Below are 24,814 nucleotides of genomic sequence, written 5' to 3' on the forward strand. Positions count from 1 at the left end.
GTCTAGTGTCAGAAGTTTTTAAAAGCCTCAAATAAGGGGCTGGAGAGATGGCTCAGCAGTGAAGAGCACCGGCTGCCCTTGCAGAGGACCTGGGTTCGATTCCCAGCATCCATGTAGCATCTTACAACCATTTGTAACTCCGGTTCCAGGGGAATCAATGTCCTTCTCTGCCTCCTTGGGCACCAGGCGTGTGCATGTACATACATGCAGGCAAAGCACTCATGTCTATAAAATAAAAAATTGTAAACTTTTTAAGTTTTAAAAATTCTTTCTCTCTTTCTCTTAACAACAACAACAATCTTTTTTTTTTTTTATTATTTAGAAAGGGTCTCATCATGGAACTCTCATTGGTTTGGAACTCACTTCTATGGACCAGGGTGGCTTAGACCTCACAGAGATCCTCCTGCCTCTGCCGCCTGAGTACTGGGATTGCAGGCGTGTGCCACAATGCCTGGTCTCAATAAATAAATAAGTGAATAAATAAATGAATAAATACATAAATAAAGACTCCCTGCTCCTCTGCATTCCAGAGACAGCCACATCTTCCAGCACGGTGCCAGTCTCGTCCCCAGACAGGGTAGTGAAGGTGAGAGAGTGAACGGATTTGGCCATTTTGGACCAAGGCTGTCTTCAACTCTGACAAAATGGATATTGTTGCCATCAGCGACCTATTCATTGACCGCAGCCACATGGTCTACACACCCTAGTATGACTCTACCCATAGCATGTCCCACGGCACAGCCAAGGCTGAGAAAGGGACATTTGTTACCAAAGGGATGGCCATCTCCATCTTTCAGAAGGGGGATTCTGTCAACATCAGATAGGGTAATGCTGGTGCTAAGTAACGCTGTGGAATCTACTGGTGTCTTCTCCGGCATGGAGAAGGCCTGGGCCCACTTGAAGAACGGGGCCAAAATGTCATCACCTCTGCCCCTTCTGTTGATGCCCCCCATGTGCCTCGGGATGCAGAAATATGAAGTAGGAATTCAGCTGACTGTGACAAAGCTATACCTGGAGGAAGCCAAGGGCCTTTCCAGAGGGTAAAGCCAAGGCTTAAGGAGTCTTGGTGATACTGGCTTTTGAATACTAGCCGTTTCCTGCAATGAATTTCTCCTGTGCTATTGTAGCTTTCCATTCCTAGAACAGTGTGTTTGATCATTCATTGGGCACACTTTCCCCTATACAAGTAAAGTATTTGGATAGCTTCCTCCAACTGTGCTAACAACAGAGACAGTTAAGACCCCTAATTTCAGGCCTTTCTGTAATTATTGTCATTAGCAACATCTGGCCAGGACCTTCTCCAGATGAAAGTATCTTATCTGAGATACTTCCCGGACTTTCGAAGAACAGACTGCAGCATCCAGACTATCTGTTAGTTCCTGAAGGAAGATAAAAATTTACAACGAGACAACTGCCCGGGCCTAGTGGATGAGTTAATCAAGCTTACCCCTCCTTTCCTCCAAGTGCTATCTCTAGTTCTAGGTCTCCCTTTAACAATCTATTCAGAACTAAAGGCTTTTACATACCAGGTACATCCAGCTGTGGTGCAGGTTGCCTAGTTACCTAGCTACACTTCTCCTGTCCTGCCAGAAAATGGGCAGCCGAGTTAAGCTGAGAGAAATATGGCTCCAAAGGAATAAAAGGCAGTTTTATTTTCACGCATGACTTATAGACTCCTAACTCTTTACCTAACCAGTTCTAAGCATATAGTTTGAGCACATATATCACCTTTTTCAGATCTATTAACCAGATTTAGCCTGTAGTTGATTTATTCCCCATCAGCCACTTCCCTTTTGAGTTGCTATGATGGCTGACAATTACTGATCTTTCGTGTGGATCTTATCACCCCTCCTTTTGACCCTGAGGGAATTCAAGCCTGGTGACCTTGCCTTAGCCAGAGCATTGCTATTGTGTGGGGATATAACTGTAAACCTCAGAGACTTGAGGAGGATTAGATTGAAGAACCAGAAGAACGAGATGGAAGATGAGGAAGAGCTAGATGGGGAAGAACTAGATGGAGAATTAAGATAGAATTTAGAGAGAACAGCAGAAAAGTATAGAGAGAAATCAGGCAAGAAAGGAGCAAAGGATGAGAGCAGAAAAGAAGCAGTGTAGACAGAACTGACTCAGAAGAACAAAGCGAATGGACTAAAGAGTTTCATGTACGTAGATTCATTTGATATCGTTAAGGTTAGATTCCTCAGCTGGTTGTTAGATTCTTCCACGGACCCTGGGAAAAGGTCATCGAGGGGCTGGACCCCAACAGTCTTTGCTACCCATGTTTGTGATGGGTGTGAACCATGGGAAGTATGACAGCTCGCTCAAGATCGTCGGCCGTGCTTCCTGCACCACCGACTGCTTAGCCCCCCCCACCCCCACCCCCAAAGTCACCCACGGCAACTTTGGCACTGTGGAAGGACTCATGATCCCAAACAGTCCATGCCATCACCGTCACTTAGAAGACTGTGGATGGCCCCCTGGGAAGATGTGTCCTGACGGCCATGGGGCTGCCCAGAGCATCATCCCTGCATCCATTGCTGCTGCCAAGGCTGTGGGCAAGGTCATCCTAGAGCTGAACGGGGAGCTCACCGGCATGGCATCTGTGTTCCTACCCACAATGCGTCTGTCATGGAGCTGACATGCCACCGAGCATCTCCCCTCACAGTTTCCATCCCAGACCCCCAGAATAAGGGGAGGGGCTTAGAGAGCCCTTGGATACTATCAATAAAGTTCCCTGCACCCCAAAAACAAACAAGCAAAAACCCAGAAATCCTTGAAAAAAAAATCAAGCCTTGATAAAAATGTCCTTTCAAATCCATCTTCTCAGTAGTCTGGTTGTACTGTCTCTTTGTCCCCTAGTTCCCTGTTTCTCAGTCTCTGAGACCATCTATGTAGCTCCTCTGCTGGCCTCAGTGATCCCTTGATCCTCCTGTTTCAGCCTTCCAAGCGTGGAGATTACAGGTGTGTCCCACCACGCCTGCTCAGTAACTTCTACTATCTTTCCATGTCTGCTTCCCTTGGAGGGCACCCATGGATCCCACAATCATGTGCTGAGCATCAACTGTGTCCTAAGCTGCCAGGGTGGCTACTCTGTGCAGGTGTGGAGACCAAGGCCCATCTAGAAAGTCACTTGCCCAGAATGACACCAAAGCCCTTACTCTTTCCTCGTACCTGCTCTGCCTTGCAGGGCACAGCAGCGGCCACTCTCAGAGAAATGCAGCCAGCGACTCCCCTGGGCCTGGGCAGCTTATTGTACATCAAGGGAAACCTCATCTTTTCTTATTGCTGTCACACATGATGTGGTTTTCATCGCTGTCCTCTCTCCCTCTGTCTCCCAGGGCTTGTGGGCAGGAAGTAGGACTGGAAGAGAGGACACTCCAAGTGTATTTGGGGACTCAATTTCTTTAAGACTTGTTTTTATTTTTTTATTTTATTATTATTATTATTTTTTTTTTTGGTTTTTCGAGACAGGGTTTCTCTGTGTAGCTTTGCGCCTTTCCTGGGACTCACTTGGTAGCCCAGGCTGGCCTCGAACTCACAGAGATCCGCCTGGCTCTGCCTCCCGAGTGCTGGGATTAAAGGCGTGCGCCACCACCGCCCGGCTTGTTTTTATTTTTAATTATGTGTGTCTGTGCAAGCGAGGGCCGGTACTCATGATCAGAGTATCAGATTCTCTGGAGCTGGAGTTATGGGCAGTTGTGAGCCATCTGACGTGAACTGGGAAGTGAACTCAGGTCCTCTGTAAGAGTGGTAAGTTCTCTGAACCATGGAGCCAATTCTCCAGCCCCCAGGGAAGCAACCTCTCCTCCCCTCCCCCTCTCCTCTCCCCTCCTCACTTCTCCCCTCCCCTCCCTTCTCCTCCCATCTCCCCTCCGCTCTCCTCTCCCCCTTCCCTCTCTTCTCCCTTTCCCTCTCCTCTCCTCCCCTCCCCTCTCCTCTCCTTCCCTTTCCCTTCTTCTCCTCTTTCCTCTCCTCTTACTTTTCCTTACCCTCCCCCCCTTTTTGAGATAGTGTCTTTATAGCCCCACCCAACCCAGAACTTACTCTGTCACCCACGCCGGCCTCCAATTTATAACAGAGTTTGGCTCCAGTTCCCCTAGGGCTGGGGTTATAGGTGTGAGCCACCATGCCTGGCTTGGGGAGGCAATTTTGAGGAGGTAGGTAGATGTTGAGACCTTACATTTTTCTGTAAAGGGAGAGTCTGGCATTAGGTAGCTAAGAGGAAGATGTCTGGGTCCAGTTTGTCCCACCTGGAGAGCGGTGGGGATCTGTGTGGGCACATGGGAAGTTGACTGACACCCCCGGCTGTGAAGTGCTTGAGGTTGGGGTGGGGTTAACTTATTCTTACACACACTGTCCTCCTGTCCCCGTGCCCTCTCTCACCCTTACTCTCGGAGTTTTAGGGGGAGCTAGAATGTGTGAAACTGGCATTTAACTGTAGCCTGTCCACCTTTGAGAGAAGATGGCTGAAGGCAGAGAGGGTGGGCATGGCTGGCACCACCAGGCTCTTACCTTCCTGCTTCTACCACTTCTCCTCAGCCCTCTCGGACAGTGGGTGGGGGCTCTCACCATGGGCCGATGAGGCTCAGCTGCCTGCCAGGTTTCAAGCCCCAAGGAGATGTGGGTAGGAACCAGGCAGCTGTTTCTCTTGGTTACCCATCCTGCCTTGTGAGTCCTTGGTTCCCAGGACCAGGCCAGGATGAAATGGATCACTTGCTGGCATGCTCACAGAAGGTCACCGGTCAGCTAGGGCAGTGACTACTAGGCAAATGCTTTACCCGCGAACTTCCATGTAATGACCCAAACATTTACTCATCCCCAAGTTTACTTCAAGGGCTTTTCACTGGACTCCCAGAATGTCAACTGGAGCCTCAGAATGCTGATCTATTTGGAAATGTCTTTGAAAATGTCATTGGTTACGTCAGACTGAGGCCACACTAGATTAGGTGGGCTTTTGTCCAGTGACAAGGGACCTCTGGAAAAGAGGACAGATGAACAGGGAGTATGGCTATGTGACATGTGACAGTGAAGACAGACATCAGAGGGGTAAACCCAAGAGCTTTAAGGACTGCTGGGTACCCCAGAGGCAAGGAGAAGGGCAAGGAATAGTTCCCGCCAGAACCCTTGGAGCATAGTCCTGCAACACCCTGATTTTAGACTTCATGTTCCCTTAACTGTGAGACAATAGATGTCGGCGGCTTGAAGTGGCCAGATTTGTTATCTGGGAAGCTCATACAGAGGTCTTTCGGCCTGCCCTTACTGAAGCTTCTCCATGCACAGCACACAGCATACATCAAAGTCGCAGACCCAGAGGCCTCTCCTCAAAAGTCCCCCTTTTCGTGTCTAGGCTCCCCTTCGAGAGAGGCCCCGGGAATGCAAGGTCCTCTTCCTGTCCTTTTCACCAGTCCTTGCTCTAGGCATGATGTCTGGGGCATGGGGTCAGGCAGTTACTGGCTGCTGGGTTGCCAGGCTAATCTCTGTCTAAGCTCTGCTTCCTCTGTTCACAGTGTGGGCCAGAGAACTTGCTAGGACTCCCTGACTCTGTTCCCTCTGTCCCCTTGGCCTTGTGGTCCAGCCAGTCATTCTCCCAGTGTGGGGAAAGAGCAGGCCTCCCCCACACCTAGATGCAGGTCAACTTCCACTGCCTCCTGCTCTAAACTTCTGGCTGATTCAACCACTCCTCACTCCCTCTTTTTTTTTCAAATTGTTTTCACATCGTTTTTCTCTAGAACAGTCACTGCACCAGGACTCAAGGCCAAGGTAGTCAGTTGAGATGCCTGATACTTGGTCATGCATTATAGCTGGAGGCTCACCCAGGAAAGAGTCTTGGGGGACTCCACCTGTTTCTCAAACCCAGTGAAAAGTAGTAATTATCCCATTCTGCTCTTGCTTGGGCCTCCACCATTAGGCTGTCAACGTCAGAAGATTTAATCGACCCCCTAAATGTCCAAGAAAACATTTTATAGCCTGTAATAAGCCAACTCATGTCAACTTCCTGCTATAACCTGTGGAACAAAGCACACCAGGATGGAGTCTAGCTTGAAAAAAAAAATGAGCCTCAAGACAGAGGGGCGGTGGGTACAGAAACTCTCATCTCTATATGACGTGTGACTTGTAACAGAGACAACTGTAAACAACCCAAGCGTCCGACTCGGTTAAACAAGTTGTACTGATACAGGATGCAAATGGTGGCATTCAGTGACATATTACCTGGTCTTCCAAAATATGCAAGTGAGCTAGGTGTGGCAGCACACACCCAGCACTCAGGAAGCTGGAGCAGGAGGATAGTGTGTTACAGGCCACCGGAGCTACGTGGCAAGGGTGCCTCAAGGGAAAAAAAGTGAATGAAATGTTTGTAATAACCGAAACATTTAGGTTTAAGGTTAGTTCTTAAAGTATGGATACAAATTATGTCAAGAATATGATAAATTTAGCCAGGTGTAGTGGCACACGCCGTTAGTCCCAGCACTTGGGAGGCAGAGGCAGATGGATCTCTGTGAGCTTGAGGACAGCTTGGGCTACAGAGTGAGTTCCAGGACAGCCAGAGCTGCATAGTGAGACCCTGTCTTAAACAAACAAATAAACAAATAAAGAAGTCTATGATAAATTAAAAATCTATGGGATGGGTATGTGGCACATGCCCTTAATCCCAGTGTTTGAGAGGCGGCAGCAGGTAAACCCATCCCAGTGAGTTCAAGGTCAGCCTGGTCTGTCTATTAAGTTCCAAACCAGCCAGGGCTACATGGTGAGATGTTGTCTCAGACAAAACAATAACAACAACAACAACAACAACAAAACATCTCTACGCTCTCCTGGGGGAAAGCAAACTCCCTGATCCTCTGGCTCTTACAGTCTTTCCTCCCCTTCTTCCACGATGGTTCAGAGAGTGTTCTTCAGTGGTAAAACATCAATGATGTTCATCTTTTTTTTTTTCCCAAGACAGGGTTTCTCTGTGTAGCCCTGGCTGTCCTGGAACTCACTCTGTAGACCAGGCTGGCCTCAAACTCACAGAGATCCACCTGTCTCTGTCTCCAGAGTGCTGGGATTAAAGGCGTGCACTACCACCGCACAGCTAATGATGTTCATCTTCTCTTAAATATTTTTCTATGACTCCATAATGAGCATGTATTATCTTTATCATAATGGGAAAATGCTAAGCTTAAATTAATTAATTTTAAGTCGAGACGGTCTCTCTAAGTAGCCCAGGCTAGCTTTGGATTCATAATCCTCCTACTTCTACCTCCCAAATACTAAGATTATAAGTATCACCACCTGGATTAGAAACATTATTGAAGAGATTGAAGGATTAATTGTGGTGCTGGCAATTAAACCCAGATCCTTGAATATACTAGATAAACACTCTATCCACTAGGATACATACTCCAATTTTATGTGTATGGACAACTTTGGGTTTGGCCTGCATTATCAATCTCATGGGTCCTTCATGTTTTGTTTCTTCATGTTGCTCATGGTAGAGATTTAGACTTGGGAAAGCGGTTCTAACTGGTCTATTAAAAGGGCACAAACCAGCTTAATAATAACATGAAGGCTAAGCAGAAAGCGAATAGAATACCTACCTGATTTCAGCCACCTTCAAGCTGAGTGAATGGACACACCTCCTCCTTGGAAGAATGACTCAAACTGCATGGCTACCAGCATCTCTTTTCACGCTAAGATTCAGCTGAGGTTCTTTAATTTAGATTTTAAGAGAGTGAGCCCAGCTGTAGGACACAGGTGATAAATCCATGGGCCTGGATCCTTCCTTTCCGACTTTTTGTGGTAAATTTCCTAGTTTTGGTTTTCTTCTCAGTAAAGCTGGCCAAACAGAACAATTTGAGAATCCTGGGCTTTAAGCCAACCCTGGCCTTCTCTGCCTCCTGTGCACCCAAAGCAGCCCCCTGAGTCATGGGGTGCCCAGATGTTGGTGAAGTGAGAAGGGAAATGAACTAATCACTATGAAAATGCTTGGCACTTTCAGAGAAAGAGGCCGAGAAACTCAATCCTGGGAGGAGGATGGTGGCCTTTGTGTGGTCCAAATGCCAAATGGCCTTGGGGCTGGGGCTGTGGGCACAGAACTTCCCTTCGTTACCATGGCTCTCTTTTGCAGAGACATCAGCATACAGCATGCTGCTGCTGGATCCAGCCTTGGGGACACTGGCATCAGTCCCTCTCCTCATCTCTCATAGCATGAGAATCTTGCCTTTGCTCGCAGGTCACAGGTACCACATAGCCAAGAGCATGCAGAGTGGGGTGCAAGGACCAGCAGGACATATTCCTCCTTACAGTGGTGCTGTCTATGGACCAGTGGGAGAGGCCAGGCTATGGGGTAGGATTGACCTAGTTCTGAGTTCCTCTCTGAAATGATCATCTCCTTCAGCGTCTCAAGCTGGGTCCTGTTGGAAATGGAGATGGAGTTGGGGTGAAAGGGCCCACCCAATATTAAGGAGTTAGGGTCGGACAGGAGGACACAGCAGAACAGATGTCAGACAGAGTCAGACAGACAGAGTCACAGCCCCTGTCCTGTGGGAACTCGGATGCACACACTGCCCACCTGAGGGAGTCCCAGGATGGAAACAGTCTTTACTTTGTTCAGTCATTAGCCAAAGGGCCACCGGAAGAAGGGCATGAGGACAGCTCAAGAGCAGCGGGGGCTTTCTCCTTGCAGCTAGCGGACAAGTCAACCCAGTGAAGGCCACCTTAGTGTCTGCCATGGGGAAGTAACAGAGAGCCAAGCACACAATAAGGACTCTCAGGTCAATTCCTTCTTTCACTTTGGGCCCAGGAAGACCTGGCTCAGATTCCAATTTAGTGTGTGACTCAGAACAAGAACCATGAAGGAAATCAGCAGACTCCATTTCACTTGATCACCCAGCCTGACCATGACGTAGTAATGAGGGGAGTACATGCTCACCTCTTGTGACCTCAGTCTTCCCCAGCGAGACAAGGAAGTAATAAGCCATGCTCAGAGTCAGGGGACACACACTGAAAATCTTTTTGATCAACACTTAATGAGTTTTAATGAATGTTCCTCTTCCTGCCCAATCTCACTCTAGTATTTTCATTTAGTCCAGAGTAACTTCATTAATGCTCCAAGTCGTATGGAGGTATAACATACGAAGTCGGTGAGTTATGGTAGGGCACCCCAAGAAATTAGGGACTAGAAATTTAAAGAGAGATAGCTCAGTTGGTAAAGTACTTGCTTTGCCAGCACAAGGACCTGAGTTCAAGGCCCAGAACCCACATAAAATATGCCAGGTGTGACCATATGCACTTGGAATCCAGCATTTTGGAGATGGAGATAGATGGATCTCTGAGGCTCCCTGCCAGCCAACCTAATCTATTTGGTTAGGTAAATGAGAGACCTTGACTCCCCCACCCCCGAAAAGGATAGATGGTGACTGAGGAATGACGCCAATGTTATTCTCTGACCTTCACACCCATGCATGCCCAAGTGCATGTACACACACACAGAGGAGAGATCCAGACTTTTCTGTCCTGAGCTCAGCTGTTGGTTTCAGTCTGTCTTTCTACCATGGGGAAAGCTTTTAGTATCATCTCATTATCCCAAGTTCTAACAGAGTTCTTTTTGCCCTCCCCTATCAGATTCCTGCCTGGAACAAACCCAGCAGCTGCAGCCATAGGAGGCCTTGACAGGGCACTGCTAGGAGAAGCCAATGGTAGTCTCCTCTCACCTACCCATAGGATGCATTGGGAGGGCAGAAGAAAAGGAAAAAATATTCCGTATGACTCAGCCAGGTGAAGAGCGGGGCATCACTACAGACACCTAACCCTGGGAAATGAGCAAGGCAAGGAGCCGGGCTCAGAGGGAAAGTTGAAGGGAATTGAGAGAGACAGGGAGGGGATAAAGGGAATATCACAACCTCCTCTCAGGAATTTGTAGCTCCTGGTCCCAACACTGAAAAACCCCAAGTGAGGCAGGAGAGACCACTATGGGGAGAGACAAGCTTCGGTCTCCACCTCAGACTCTCCCTGTTTCCCTGCTTGCTCCCTTTGAGTCTCTCTGCAGGGATGACGTCAGGATGAACCCACTAGCCAGATGCCCTCTACTGGGTCTTAACATTTATAAATCACTCTCTCATCTGTAAGCTCACTGTTCTGGTTATCACCAGAACGGAATGGGTGTCATTACCCCCCATGTTCTCGGACGAGAAAAACAAGGATGAAAGACTGTGACTCACCTTGGGCAAAAAAGCTAGTTCGAAAGCTCAGATGTCCTAATCAGCCCCTGGAAGACTATCTGTGTTAGGTTTACACCAACTGTACTCTGGTGTGACCTGGAGTTTTCATTGTCCTTCGTGGATGAGAAGGTGTAATCTAGAGAGTGTCACCAAAACAACAAAACAAAAACAAATGAACACCACCATCACCACCATCACCATCGTCACCACCACCATCACCACCATCACCACCACCACCACCACCACCACCACCTCCACCACCACCATCACCATCACCACCACCATCACCACCACCACCACCTCCACCACCACCACCACCACCACCATCACCACCACCACCACCACCACCACCACCACCTCCACCACCACCACCACCTCCACCACCACCACCACCACCACCACCATCACCACCACCACCACCTCCACCACCACCACCACCACCACCACCACCATCACCACCACCACCACCACCTCCACCACCATCACCACCACCACCACCACCACCACCACCACCACCACCACCACCTCCACCACCACCATCACCATCACCACCACCATCACCACCACCACCACCTCCACCACCATCACCACCACCACCACCACCACCATCACCACCATCACCACCACCACCACCACCACCACCACCTCCACCACCACCATCACCATCACCACCACCATCACCACCACCACCACCTCCACCACCACCACCACCACCACCATCACCACCACCACCATCCACCACCACCACCACCTCCACCACCACCACCACCACCACCACCATCACCACCACCACCACCTCCACCACCACCACCACCACCACCACCACCATCACCACCACCACCACCACCTCCACCACCATCACCACCACCACCACCTCCACCACCACCATTACCACCACCATCGTCACCACCACCGTCACCACCACCATCACCACCATCACCACCACCACCACCACCACCACCACCTCCACCACCACCACCACCATCACCACCACCATCACCACCACCACCACCTCCACCACCACCACCACCATCACCACCACCACCATCACCACCACCACCACCTCCACCACCACCACCACCTCCACCACCACCACCACCACCACCACCATCACCACCACCACCACCTCCACCACCACCACCACCACCACCACCACCATCACCACCACCACCACCTCCACCACCACCATTACCACCACCATCGTCACCACCACCGTCACCACCACCATCACCACCATCACCACCATCACCACCACCACCACCACCACCACCACCTCCACCACCACCACCACCATCACCACCACCATCACCACCACCACCACCTCCACCACCACCACCACCACCACCATCACCACCACCACCATCACCACCACCACCACCTCCACCACCACCACCACCTCCACCACCACCACCACCACCACCACCATCACCACCACCACCACCTCCACCACCACCACCACCACCACCACCACCATCACCACCACCACCACCTCCACCACCACCATTACCACCACCATCGTCACCACCACCGTCACCACCACCATCACCACCATCACCATCATCACCATCACCACCACCATCACCACCACCACCACCGTCACCACCACCATCACCACCATCACCACCACCACCACCACCATCACCACCACCACCACCACCATCACCTCCACCACCACCACCATCACCAACAATGGTGAGCCAGGCATGGTAGGTAACACATTCCTGAAATCTCAACACTCTGGAGGCTGAGGCAGGAGGATCAGCATTTCCAGGTCATCAGCCTGGGCTATATAGCAAGACACTGTTTCAACAAAACCAAAAGAAACACACAAAAACCCAGGTGGCAAGTTAACAGGGAGAAACCGTGAGCAAGAACTGACACAGAGGCTGGAGAGATGGTTCAGTGGCAAAGAGCAGGTACTGCTCCTGCCGAGGACCCGGGTTCAGTTCTCAGCACCCACAGGGCAGCTCGCATCTGCCTGTAACTCGGTGTTCCAGGGGATCTGATGCCCTCTTCTGCGTCTGCAGGCTTCCATGGTGTACACAAACACATGCAGGCTTACACAAGTGCGTGTAAATTATAAATTGATAAATCTTAAAAGGAAAAAGAGCTAACACAGAAGAATGACCCCTAAGGTCAAGGGTACCTATGCAAACTGTTTTCAGTGACAGTTTCCTGCTATTCTGTCAAGGGGTCTGATGCCATACATCCCTCTCTACCATCTAGCTTTCCTGCTCCTAAAAAGCAGTGGAGTGATTTTGTGCATCGCCGGGTGGAGGGTGCCTGGGATGTCAGGCATGTCTCTGTAGTGTATTACAGTATCTACATGACAAGGGCAGAGTGCAGCTCGGGCCACACCAGGGTGTCTCACTCCCATGGTCAACAGGTGTTGGGTCTACCATGGTCTTCTGAGGTGGTCTCATGAGATGGAACTGCCGGCCTCTACTTTGCCTTGGCAAGGCCGTCTCTGCCTGAGAATGCCAAAATGCTGACTCCTCATTCTGGGCTCCGTCCTTGCTCTGGGACCAGTCACTCCACAGACACACTTGGAGAATGGCGCCTTGATGCACTAGAAGCAGATGCATGCTGTGGCGAAGGAGAAATCTCCCGTTTTCCTTCACGCAGCTTTACCGCCAGCCCTCTGTCAACTTCAGAGTCCTGCCTGGCATACGTTGTTTGGGGCTCATACCCTTTCTGGCTTGAGTTTGAGTTCTGAGAGGTGACCCAAAGTGGTGAGTTCCAAAATGGGGTGATCCAAGCCCCCAGAGCCTTCCAGGTTATGGATAAGCATTTTACCCATCACCCCAGCTGACCCTGGCAGATCCCTCAAGCTGTTTTCCCAGGGGCCTCAGGCATTCCCTGTCCTGGACGGAAGACAACCACCATGTCTCCCATGCTGACACCAAGCAGATGGTCTAACCTCATCACCCCTTCCAAAAGATGGCTTCCACCCCTTACTGCACATGGTTGCCCTCACTCCCCCCAAATCTCACTCTTTTCCTCCTGTTAGTCTAGCCCCAGAGTCCTTCTCTCTGTGCTGCATCTTCCTTATTGTCCCGCCCTTTCTTCTGAAGCGATCCAGCTGACGCCTATGGTAGCTGCAACCATCGCAGACCGAGGAGAGGGAGAAGAGGTCCCAGGGACCTTGGGCAGGAAGGTGCCCTCTCACTTCCTGTCAGTCTTGTTTCTCTTTCCCCACATCCCTCTCCTTCCCTCCCCTCCTCCCACTTGGCTCAAGCTGACAGGGAGCAGAGCTCTGGGTGTACAGGTATTTTTTTTTTTTTCCTGGTGGGGGAAGGGGGTGGTGATTGAGGAAAGAAAAGACCGGGCAGGGATGATTGGCATGAGGCCACGCCTTCTTTTGTCCTCCTCCTCCTGGTACTCATTCTGGCCCTTCCAGGGAAATCTACCTGTTTGGGGCCAGCAGCCAGTGGGGACAGGCTCTCTTCTGCTCCTCCTGCTGCTGCCACCTCTGAGCTTCGGAGCTTCCTGGGGGAGCCTAAGGGACTCTTGGGAGCCATGAGAGGGCCTCACTGGAGGGTCCCCTGGGTGTGCCTGAGCTGCTTCTATCACTGTCTCCTCTGGCTAGCTGGTAAGTGATGCGTCTGGAACAGAGTCCCGCGGCAGGGGAGGCTGGCTCCAGGGAGAGGGGAAGGAAGAGAGGAGGGAGGAGAGACGAGGAGGAGGGAGAGAAAAAGAAACGTGGATGGGTAGATAGTTGACGAGGTGGAAGATGAAGGGTAAGGGGGCCAACACCAGACAGACAGAAAGAAGGGGCAGAGGCAGAGAGAAACACAGATGTCTGGGGGGCAGGAGGTGGTCTGGTTTGGGGAACCCACAGTGGAGGGGACCAGAACTTCATTGACATAGAGAGAGAAAGAGGCAGAACCACAGCAGGAGAGTTGAGGAGAGACTGTGGGGGGGAAAACGGAAAAGCCGGTGGCCGGAGCGAAAGAAAAACTTACAAAGAGGTCAAACCAGAGAACAGGATGGATGAGAAATCAATGAATCAAAGCAAAAGGGGCATAAGGAGAACACTGTGGAAGGAAGCAGAACTGGGAGGCAGGAGGCAGGCCAGCCTGGAGAATGGTGGACAGAAGCCGGGCAGGGGCGGGGATGCTGAGAGCGGCCAGTGTGCCCCCCCCACAAAAGCCTGCCATTCCGAACTTTGATTCCAGTCTTGGCTTTTCACAGCCTCATCTCCCTGGGGTCGGGTGGGCACAGGGCCTGTTGGGGATGGTCTCCGGGTCCCCGAGACTTCTTCCTGCCACTTCCCGAGCTGCTGGCCTGACTCCAAATTGAGGTTTCATTCTGTGCATCGGGGTGTCTGAGTATTCTGCGAAGGGTGAGGAGTCAGGATCCTAGACCTAGGTCAGAGTCATAGTTCTTTCCCACCTCAACAGATCTGGGGAAGCTTTCACTGGAGGTACTGCTTTACGGGGAGCAGGTTAGAAGGGGCATGCCACACAGAGCCAAAGTCGGGTGTTAGAAAAGTGGGATAGCCTGTCCTTCATTCCTCCTCCTCCTCTGAGAGAGAGAGAGAAAGAGAGAGAGAGGGGGGGGCTCTCACTGGGTAACTTAGTATGTAGCTTAAATCAATCTTGAATTTGTAATCCTCCTGTCTCAGCCTTCTGAGCACTGAGACTACAGGCATGCATGAGCTTTCTTTAACATTTTGTCTAAGAGCAAATGAAGCTGTCCTCAACCACCTGCCTTCCAGGCTCCCATGCCTCAGGAAGTGAGGGAGCACCACCTTCAGAGGTGGCCCAGGTCTGGGAGAGAGTCCTGCCAGCAGGTGTGAAAATGGAACCTAGACCAAGTAGATGGGGCTGCTTGGTAAGCCCCTCGAGGAGCCAGGAGGAACAGTACTGAAGGGCCCTGGTCTTTCAGCTTCTCAGGGCCTTCTTAGCTGGGAAGAAAGGGTTGCCATGGGAACCATATTGCTTTGGCTTTTGTGCTAACTGTCCTGGTCCTGAGTGCAAGTTTTATCCCACCCTTCCAGACCTCTGTTCTCTATACTCAAAGCATGGCAGTGAATGGCACAACACAATAGTCTAAATTCTTAAATTTTCTGGGTATGGTGGCACATGCCTTTTATTCCAGTACCTGAGAGGCAGAGGCAGTCGGATCTGTGTGAGATCAAGGACAGCCAGGGCTACATAGAGAGACCCTGTCTCAAAACAACAGCAGCAACCACAACACATTCTTAAGTTTGTGTGGTGCTGGGGATGGACCCCAGGTTTGCCCATTCACAGAAAGCACTCTACTAATAGCCACACCCCAGCCCAGCTTTGCTTTGTTTTTTTTTTTTCAGTGCTGGGGATGGAACCCAGGGTCTTGCCTCCGCTAACCACATATTCTGTACCATTGAACTATGCCTTCTGCCAGCCCCTGAATTTTTACATTGTGTGATTTAAACTCAACTCTTGGGGCTGGACAAGGTAGTACATACCTGTAATCCCAGCCCTCAGGAGGCAGAGACAGGTGGGTTGGGAGTTCACTGGCTGCTTTTGCAGAGGATCCAGGTTCAATTCCCAGCATCCATCTGGCAGCTCACAACTGTGTGTAACAGAGGGATCTGACACCTCCTCCTGGCCTCTGTGAACATCAGACACACACATGTACACAGACATATGTTTAGGCAAAATACACATAAAAATAAACTTTTTTTTCAAAAGCCAGATCTGATGGCTCAAGTGTCATCTAGCACTCAGGAGGCTGAGGCAAGAGCATTACTGTGAGTTTGAGGATAGCCTGGACTATTTAGTTAGGTCTGGGCCAGCTTGAGCTGTAATGTGAGAACTTTCCTAAAAAAAAAAAAATCTATTTATTGGGTATGGATATGATCAAGATTCACTGTTTAGGTATATGGAAATGTCAAAGAATACATAAAAGCTATTTGTAAACCTCCTCCCCAAGTCAACTCCAAAAGTGTTGGTACCAACTCCCCACTTGCCCCAAACTGTTTGGATCATTGAACTCTGTGTTCGGTAGAGAGGATCCAGAGTGCAGGCGATGGAGAGGGCAGAGGGGCGTGGCCAGAGAAGGAAAGGAGGAGGATGGAGATGAATGACTGGGGAATGTGGCTTGTCCTGAGATAACAGGAGCGGATCCAGGAGGGCGGGCGGGCGCAGAGATGGGACATTACGAGGGGCTTCCTGGGAAAATCCAGTCACTAAACTGCTTTAGGCAGCTTCTGGGGGTCTGGGACCCTTCAGTCCATTCCTTCCGGCTCCCTGAGGGGTCTCCTACGGCCCCACATATGTCTGAGTCATAAGCCATCATAAGCTGTCTGTTCGCTCCTGCTGACAGGACCTTCCTCTGGGCCCAGGGCCACTTTTGAAAAAGGTGTTGGAGCACTGGCCCCGGGTCAGATGGAAAGCTCAGAGCTCCCACGGAAGAGCTGTAGTGGTGAAACTCTTTCCTGGGAAAGCCGGGGCTCTTCAGAGTGAAGGTGGACCGGGACCGGAGTACAACCCTGTGGCTCCTGGCAGGAATGACTGAGGAGGAAGCCCGGCAGCCAGGCTTCCTTGCTTCCCCTGTTAGGACCGTCAGTGACCTAGTAACAGAGGTGACATCAGCACTTCAAGTGGCCACTGGATGGTTCTGAGGGCCACAGCTAGGGCAGGCTGGAGAAGGAGAGCCATGGCCACAGGACATGCAGCGGGAAGGGTCCCACTGGCCTTTAGAGAGCATCCAATCTTGTCGTCGGGTTGAGAAAGCCTTCCCCAGCCTGCAGCCGAGACCACCAAAACTGCACAGGCCCATCTGACCCCACGGCCCCAAGACCCCCACCCCCACCCCTGCTCGGGGACCGGCCAAGGGCAGGAACTCAGCAGCCCAGGGGTGGGAGGCAAAAGCTTATGGCTCTAAGGAGCAGCATCATGAGGATAAGGAGACAGCATCGAGAGAAGCCAGACAAACTTCTTCGAGAGGGATCCTTCTGATGGGGGTGGGTGGGTTAGGAGGCAGGGTGTACGTACAGTGGAGGCCCTCCACTGAATCAGACGCCAGGTCTCTGCACCCCAGGACTTACAAGCACTTGCAAGGGCGGCCCCGCTTTATTCCCAAGGTGGCTTACTGCCGGAGTTTACCGGAAGGCCCGCCCCTGCCGCGGCGCCAAGGCATGCTCAGCTGATGACTGTTCCCGGCGGTCTTTCCTCCGGGGCAGCCTCCTCCATGCCCTGGTCTCTGAGATAGGATGGCCGGGGCCCTGCCTAACAAGTGATTGGCTTGTGTCTTCGTCGCCAGGAGAGGCCGAGAAGCATTTCGCTCCTTTCCACGCTCAAAGGCAAGGTCTTTGCTGCTGGGTCTGGTTTCTGGTTTCTTTTTTTTTTTTTTTTGGTTTTTCGAGACAGGGTTTCTCTGTGTAGCTTTGCGCCTTTCCTGGAACTCACTTGGTAGCCCAGGCTGGCCTCGAACTCACAGAGATCCGCCTGGCTCTGCCTCCCAAGTTTCTGGTTTCTTAAATGGCTCTCAAAGGCACACAAAGCCGTCTGTGGGACCACTTCCCTCCGGGCCAGGTCTGACGCCCTCTAGGCCCAGGCTCCTCGCATCTCAGCCTTTGCCTTCATTAATGCATCTTTCTGTTAGGCTGAGTTCACTCGTTCTCCGTCCTCTGCCTAGAGGCTGGAGCAAATGGAGTGCCATCTGTCTGCACCTCACCAGTGTCGCTCTCGACATTTTCCTAGGAACGGGGCCGTTGTGCCACACAAAGCCTCTAAGGAGGGTGGCCGTGCTTATGGCGGGCCCTGGCCTGGATGGTAGGCAGCTCTGTCCTCTCCGTCTGTTAAAGGACTCACAGGCATCGACTCCGTCCTTTGGACTCCAAACAGTGCCATGTGGTGAATTCAGGGGATTAAAGCAATTCAGACTTCGTAGTTTGCTCACTCCCTGAAAGTCTCTTCACACCAGTGACTTTAGACACTAAGATGGAGAAGTCATGGTCCTTGCCTCCCAAAGCTCTCTAACTTCAGTGACCTGGTGCAGGCCTAGGACCCAGAAGTGAGGCAGCCCTAGCCGCTTAGAACTGTCCACAAGACAAACTTCCCAACAAGCCCATCCCACCCATGGAGGGAAGAACAGAAATGCCGACAAGAGAGAGAGCCATTATTCATTTATTTGCTCATTGAAAGGGCCAGGTGAGGGATGCCCCCACGAGCCTGACATTGTGCTCAGGTGCCCCTGAAGAATGAGACACTCCTGGCCCGGCTTCCTGGAGCTAAGACCTTGCCAAATGCAGACAGGCATTAAATAATTGCAGACATGTTCCCAGGGAGTGAGGGGTGTGAAGGAGGTGCTGAGGAGGCTTCGTGTAGACCGAGTCTGGGGAGGCCTCTGAGGAGCTGCTGCATGTACGAGCAGAGCCCTGACGGCTGAGGAGGAAACGTGGAGGCGGAGGCCAGGCACCGGTCAGCAGGGCCTGAGCAGTGGAACATTCCCAAAGAGACTGGTCCCTTGGAGGCTTCAAGAGGTGGCAGGCGCTAGATCCCGCAGGGCCGGCAGGCTGCGGGATGGATTATGGATTTTAAGTAGCTGACATGGGCAGGCAGTGAGGGGCTTTCAGTAAGGGAGTGATGGGCACAGCCTTCAGAAAGTTCTTTCTAAGGATTGTCCTGGATACTGTGACTGAAAAGGGACAGGCTGGGTTTGCAGTGGGATAAAAAAGCAGCCAGGAACCGGCGAGGCTCCAGGCAGAAGATGCTGGCCTGGTGATGGCCGAGAGACCTGGGGAGAGTGAAGGCCACAGCAGCAGACATTCTAGCAGCTCTGAGGAGACACAGAAATCAGACAATGCCCAAAGGACACCTGGTGAGCTTGGGGAGAGCTGACGGCTTCACAGATATCCTTGTTGGCGTTCCAAGTATCTGTCATTGTCCTAGTTTCGTAGCTAGGTACCCCCAAGCAAGCCTCAAGGGAGTCAGATCATTTGCCCAAGTCATACAGCCAATGTTGGTCAGTGGAACTCTCGATGTTGGCTCTGAGCCACTTCATAGGTCCACTGGCTTCGGCCATTTCTTGCCCGCATCCTGCTCAGAAAGAATCTTGGTAGGGGATGCCCAAAGCACCATGCCTGGCAGGAACCACAACAAGCAAAGTCGCCATTATTCCTCCATCATCACTTCCCTTCTATCCCAAGTCAAGGAGACCTGAAGGGCATTCCAGGGAGCCGTGCAATTCAAATGTCGATATCGCTATCCCCACTTCCTCAAGCGATTTCATTTCATCAATAGGGGTGGGGGGCACATTCTCTGTGCTGACCTTAAAACCTGTATCACCAAGGAAGACCTTCTAGAAGCCATGCCTGCCTCACAGCAGACTCTGAACTGAGAGACTCAAACCTTCTTTCTAGCTGCATCTGCCAGAGCCATCAAACGAGGCAGGTCAGCGAGGCGCTTCTTCACTTGCATTATTGCCTTGGGTGAAGTCACCTCACCTCACTTCTCCCAGCATGTGGGAAGTGCTACATCCAGAAACTCCAGGACGACCCGTGACACGCCGAGACCCGCCATAGCCTCTGCATACCAGCCCAGCGTCTGCTTTCAGAAGTTAGACCGCCAGCCTCTGCCATCTTGGTTTGAGAACTTGTCTTTCTTGACTCCCATCGGAGGTGGGCATATCCATCTAGCCCAAGTTTGCTCTTGGGTTCTTCGGCTACTAATAGCAAGTATGCTAATCAGAGGGCAGGCCCTTCCCAGGCCGTGCGACTGTCTTGTGGGCCTCTTGCAGGTCCTAGGGTTGCAGGAGGAATGGGTGCAGCCTCGCTCTCCCTCCAGCCTCATTTGAAGGAACTGAAAAGGAGAGCTTATGGAGTGCTTTCAGAAGATACTGATGGTGCCATTTTAGTAAGCCTGGCCCTGCCGCAGGTGCCCTGACGGCCTCTCTCGAGTATTTCGAGTTAGTTTCTTTCCTCGTCTTCAATTCTAAGACAGATGAAAGAGAAGCACACAGTGGTGGGTGCCACACTGGTCACGGTGGGTTCTGAGGCCGATGTGCACGCAGACAGCCCTTGACTCCCCACAGAGGGTGGAAGGCTGACCCTCCCTCCTTCAACTTCTTCACACTTTCCGGTGCATTCGCCGCGCAAGCGCACAGCTCCGTTCCCTGCTTGGACCCAACTCTCTCACAGGCAACCCTACAAAGAGCTCATCAGCCAAGAAAGAAAAGTGGGAAAGTGATGCATTGTGGGAGATTTGGCTTATGGATTTTTCACCTCTAGTTCCAGGAGAAACCCAAGGCCAACAGACCAGGTGCTAAGGTGTAGCCTCAGCCCACAGAGCCTGCAAAGTGACAGTTTGTTTTCCCCTGGGTGCCTCTGGGCATGACACTCCACCCTTTTGGAATGTTTTCTTCTGTCCTCTTCACCTCGGCCACCACTCCTCCTTGATCAACAACACACCCATGACCTTCTCATGACTGTGGGGTCACCAGAGGGCTGCTGCGAAGAGTGACGTCTGTTTTCACTTTCAACCGTGCCATCCCTGGAGCCCCGAGAGGTACCACACAGCTGGGAGGCGTGGCCCTGTTGAGGGTAGAGTAGGCAGAGGGTGTGCAGAGGTCTCCAGGACACAGCTGGGAGGCACAGCCCCATGTCAGAGCTGGTGCCGGTGGCCTCCCCGTGCCCGGATGAAGCTTCTCCTCTCATAGAGCTTCAGGATTTGTCCATTTTAGGCTGTACCACATGGATCATCAGACAGCGGTTGTGTCACCCCGAGGGGACAACAGCCCACGACTCACACTGACCGTCACAGAAGAAGAACCAGGGAATAGTCAGAAGTGTCCCAGTACCGGGTTCTTTGCCCTTGAACATAGGCCCGGCTTGTCCTCAAGCTCAGTTCCCCTCAACATGGTAGGCCAAGAACCTGGGTCCGGTCAACTGTAGTCGGAATTTTCTCTGGCCCGCTGGGGGAGGGGCTCTCTCCTCCCTCCTCTCCCCTCCCCCGCAGCCCTGTAGCCGCTCAGACCCAAGTAAACACATAGAGGTTATTACAAACTGTATGGCCTATGTCAGGCTTCTTGCTAGCTAGCTCTTATAACTTGACCCATTTCTGTTTATCTATAAGTTGCCATGTGACCGAGGCTTACCGGTACTTTCACATCTTGCTTCTCCTGGCAGCGGCTGGCCTCTCTCTCTAAATCTGCCTTTCTCTTTCCTGTCTCTCTCCTTGGATTTTCTGCCTGTCTCTAAGCTACCTTGCCATAGGCCAAAACAGCTTATTTACTAACCAATGGGAATAACATATATTCACAGCGTACAGAAAGACATTCCCCAGCACTTCCCCTTTTCTGTCTAATCAAAAAGGAAGGTTTTAATTTTAACATAGTAAAATTACATATAATAGAACAGTTATCAAATAAGAATTATAGTTACAATATCTAGTCTTTGTATTTGTCAAAATTAAAGAAAATATTCTATCCTATATTTGTGAGTCTAAGGTTTCATATCTAATTTATCCTTTATCGTGACTAATGAAAACTATAATTATAACTATCTAGTCTTCAACTACATTGAAGTTATAGTTTTCCTTGTTAAGAAATTCAGAAAAGAAAATCATTAAGGGGTGTAAAGTGTATAAGTTTGAAAGACATCAAAAGACAGTTTTGGTAAGGCAAATTAGGATAGAAGGTAAATTAGATATAATCCTTTGGATTCACAAGATAAGATAGATAATGGGATATTTTCTCTGAGTTTGTCAAATGCAAATGGACTAGACATTGTTGATGTATTTATTGACTATATATTGTATATAGTTATTGTACTTATTGTATATAGTTTTTTTATATTAGTTATAACTTTTTTATTTTAGACCAAAAAAAAGGGGAAATGTGGTGATATTTTATTTGTGCATCCCAATTAAGCTTATCTGAGGATCAGAGGGAAAAGCCGGCTACTGTATTAAACATAGAGGTCAGGCAATGGTAGCACATGCCCTTAATCCTAGCATTCAGGAGGCAGAGATCCATCCGGATCTCTGTGAGTTCAAGACCACACTGGGAACAGAGTCAGGCCTGGTGGCACACGCCTTTAATCCCAGCATTAGTTAACCATAGAGGTCTGGAGATCTGTACAGACAGACAGGAAGTGATAGAGCTGAGTGGAAAGAGGAAGTGACAGAGCTGGGCAGAGAGAGGAAGTAAGAGGGCAGGGACAGACAGGCATATAGGCGTGAGTATACAGGAAGTAGCTCTGGAGGCTGAGGAGTTGGTGAGGTGAGGTTGGCTGTGGCTTGTCCTATTCCTCTGGTCTCTCAGTTTCACCCCAATATCTGGCTCAGAGTTTTATTAATAAGACCATTTAGCAATTCGTCTTTTTTTTTTTTCTGGTTTTTCGAGACAGGGTTTCTCTGTGTAGCTTTGCGCCTTTCCTGGAACTCGCTTTGGAGACCAGGCTGGCCTCGAACTCACAGAGATCTGCCTGCCTCTGCCTCCCGAGTGCTGGGATTAAAGGCGTGCGCCACCACCGCCCAGCAGCAATTTGTCTTACAGTCAACCATCATAGCTCACCCCATTTCAACACTCCAGATACCCGGTGGCAGTCTTGAAGTTGAGCTCACATCTCCAGACTTTGCCCCTTTGCCTTGGTGTCCCAAGCTTTCTGCTTACAGGAGATACTGGACAAGCTTTTTAGCCTTAGTTTTCTCACTGTGCAATATGGGACACTATCCGTGACATATGACGTAAAGCATGATGAAAATATCAGGCATTAGTAGTTCTATTATTTATAGAGTTCAAATGTGCCATCAAGGGCAAAGAAAGCGGCTTGATGTATGGCTAGTTAGTTACAAAAGCAGGTTGATGTTCCAGGACTCAGCATGGAGACAGGCCTTCCACTGAACTACCCAGAGTCAAGAATGCTTCGGGAACGGCCATTCCTTCTTACAGAAGCCGTCCTGTCATGCATACAGATGCACCAACAGTGTTCTCAACCACAATCAGAAGGTCAGCTGCTAGCAAGCGGCCTCCCTCTGAGAACGGCTTCAGGATCCTAATCTATGCACCGTATCACAGCTATGACGAGATGACCGCTCTCCATGGATCTTACGCGGCAGCCAGACCCATGCCCTCAGTGTTCAAGCATTTCCTTCCAGGGCAGGCAATGGAGACCACTTTATAGGGCCCTTTTTCCTGGTCTTGTAGCTAATATCAATCCAACAGTAGTATGAGGGAAGCACTGATTGGGAATGTATTAGGCAACTTTTCATTACTATAACCCAAATCCCAGAGGCAGGTTAACTTGATAAGGAAAAAAATTTTATTTAGCTCACAGTTTGAAATGCAAATATAGGCTCAGGGGAGGACCCTATGGCAGACCAGAGTACATACGGGAGTGAGTGGTCACTCCACCAAAACAGGAAGCAGGAGAGAGACAGGAGTCCCGTAATCCCTTCCCAGGACACGCTTCCAATTGACCTAAGGGCTCCCCACAAACCTTCCTTGTAAAGGTCTCTGTCATACTGAGACGCTAGCTCCCAGCAGACGAGCCGTTGAGGGACAAGCTCACACCATCCCCAAAGCAGGGAACAGAAAACTGGACTTAGGAAGCCAGTGGAGGGGGCTGCGGTGGGAGAGAATGACACAGCAGAGAGACAAGGGGACACGACGGGAGGAGTCATTGGGGGGAACGACAGTTGGTGTCCCACCGCAATGCTGGGAACAAGGAAGAGGAAGAAGTGGAAGGTGACTCAGAGGGTTCCAGCCTGGACATCTGGGAACTGCTATTAACAATTAACAAGAGGAGGGAGATGGGAGTTGCGGCTTGGGCATACTGCAGAGCAGGAAGGGGAGCTTGGGATGTGGGTGAGGAGCAAGGGGTGAACTGCAGATCTGTAGACATAGCCAGAAAAGAGGGAAAGACCCGAAGATGTCACCCAGAGGCACTACTACTCCACCTGGGGGCTGGGGGAGCAGGGAGAGTGGAGGGAGGGCCCTGAAACTGTACCCCTGAGAGGGCAGTGCTGCATATAATATATATATGGCAATAATATAAAGGGCAATTCGAGAAGGTTAAGGTCCTCACTCTGTAAATACTGGAGAGAGAAACGAATGAACGGACAGGTGGAGACAGGTGACACAGAGCTACTGGGCTTGAGGAGACAGTTGTTTGTGGTGCTTAGGAGAGTTTGGTTTTGGTGAAGTGGCTGCGGCGGAGAGCAGAGGCGTGATGAAGATGTGGTGAGCACCAGCCAGTCCAGACAGAACAGCAGAGAGGGCGAGAAGGCGCAAGATGGATGGTAGACACATTTTAAAGCCAAGGAGTCCTAAATGTGTTGGTTTTCAGAGAAGGAGGGGTGCAGAAAGAGACGTTCAGGCCAAGAGAAAGGGTGGATAAAGCCACCCAAGGGAGGAGTAGAGTGAACAGGACACAGGGCAGAGGGTAGCCTGTCAGTGGCCAGTCAACAGGACCCTGGGGAGAGAAAAGCCTGTTGTGGACAGCAGACAGGACCCTGGGGAGGGGACAGCCCGCCAGTGGAGAGTCTGCCACTTTTTGCTTATGGGATGGGGACTGGAGGAGTCAGGAACTTTTCCTGGAGGACAGAGTGTGACACACGTGAAGCTGAGTGGCTTTTCAATGAAGTCTGAACGGTGTGTCACAGGAAATGAGGAGTCGAGAGGGA

The 24,814-nt window shown here is 50.8% G+C and overlaps 1 protein-coding gene across 1 annotated transcript in view; it reads left to right on the plus strand.

Moving 5' to 3' along the window:
- Positions 1 to 2,278: 2,278 nt before the first annotated feature.
- Positions 2,279 to 24,814, plus strand: part of LOC128111680 (mucin-4-like) — a 31,727-nt gene continuing 9,191 nt past the window's right edge. Inside the window, exon 1 of the mRNA XM_052739905.1 lies at positions 2,279 to 2,621. Coding sequence (XP_052595865.1) covers positions 2,279 to 2,621 — 343 coding nt within the window. The remainder of the gene's footprint in view (positions 2,622 to 24,814) is intronic.

Source organism: Peromyscus californicus, unplaced genomic scaffold (genome assembly GCF_007827085.1).
Source record: "Peromyscus californicus insignis strain IS unplaced genomic scaffold, ASM782708v3 Scaffold_16__1_contigs__length_79575227, whole genome shotgun sequence".
Lineage (NCBI taxonomy): Eukaryota > Metazoa > Chordata > Mammalia > Rodentia > Cricetidae > Peromyscus > Peromyscus californicus.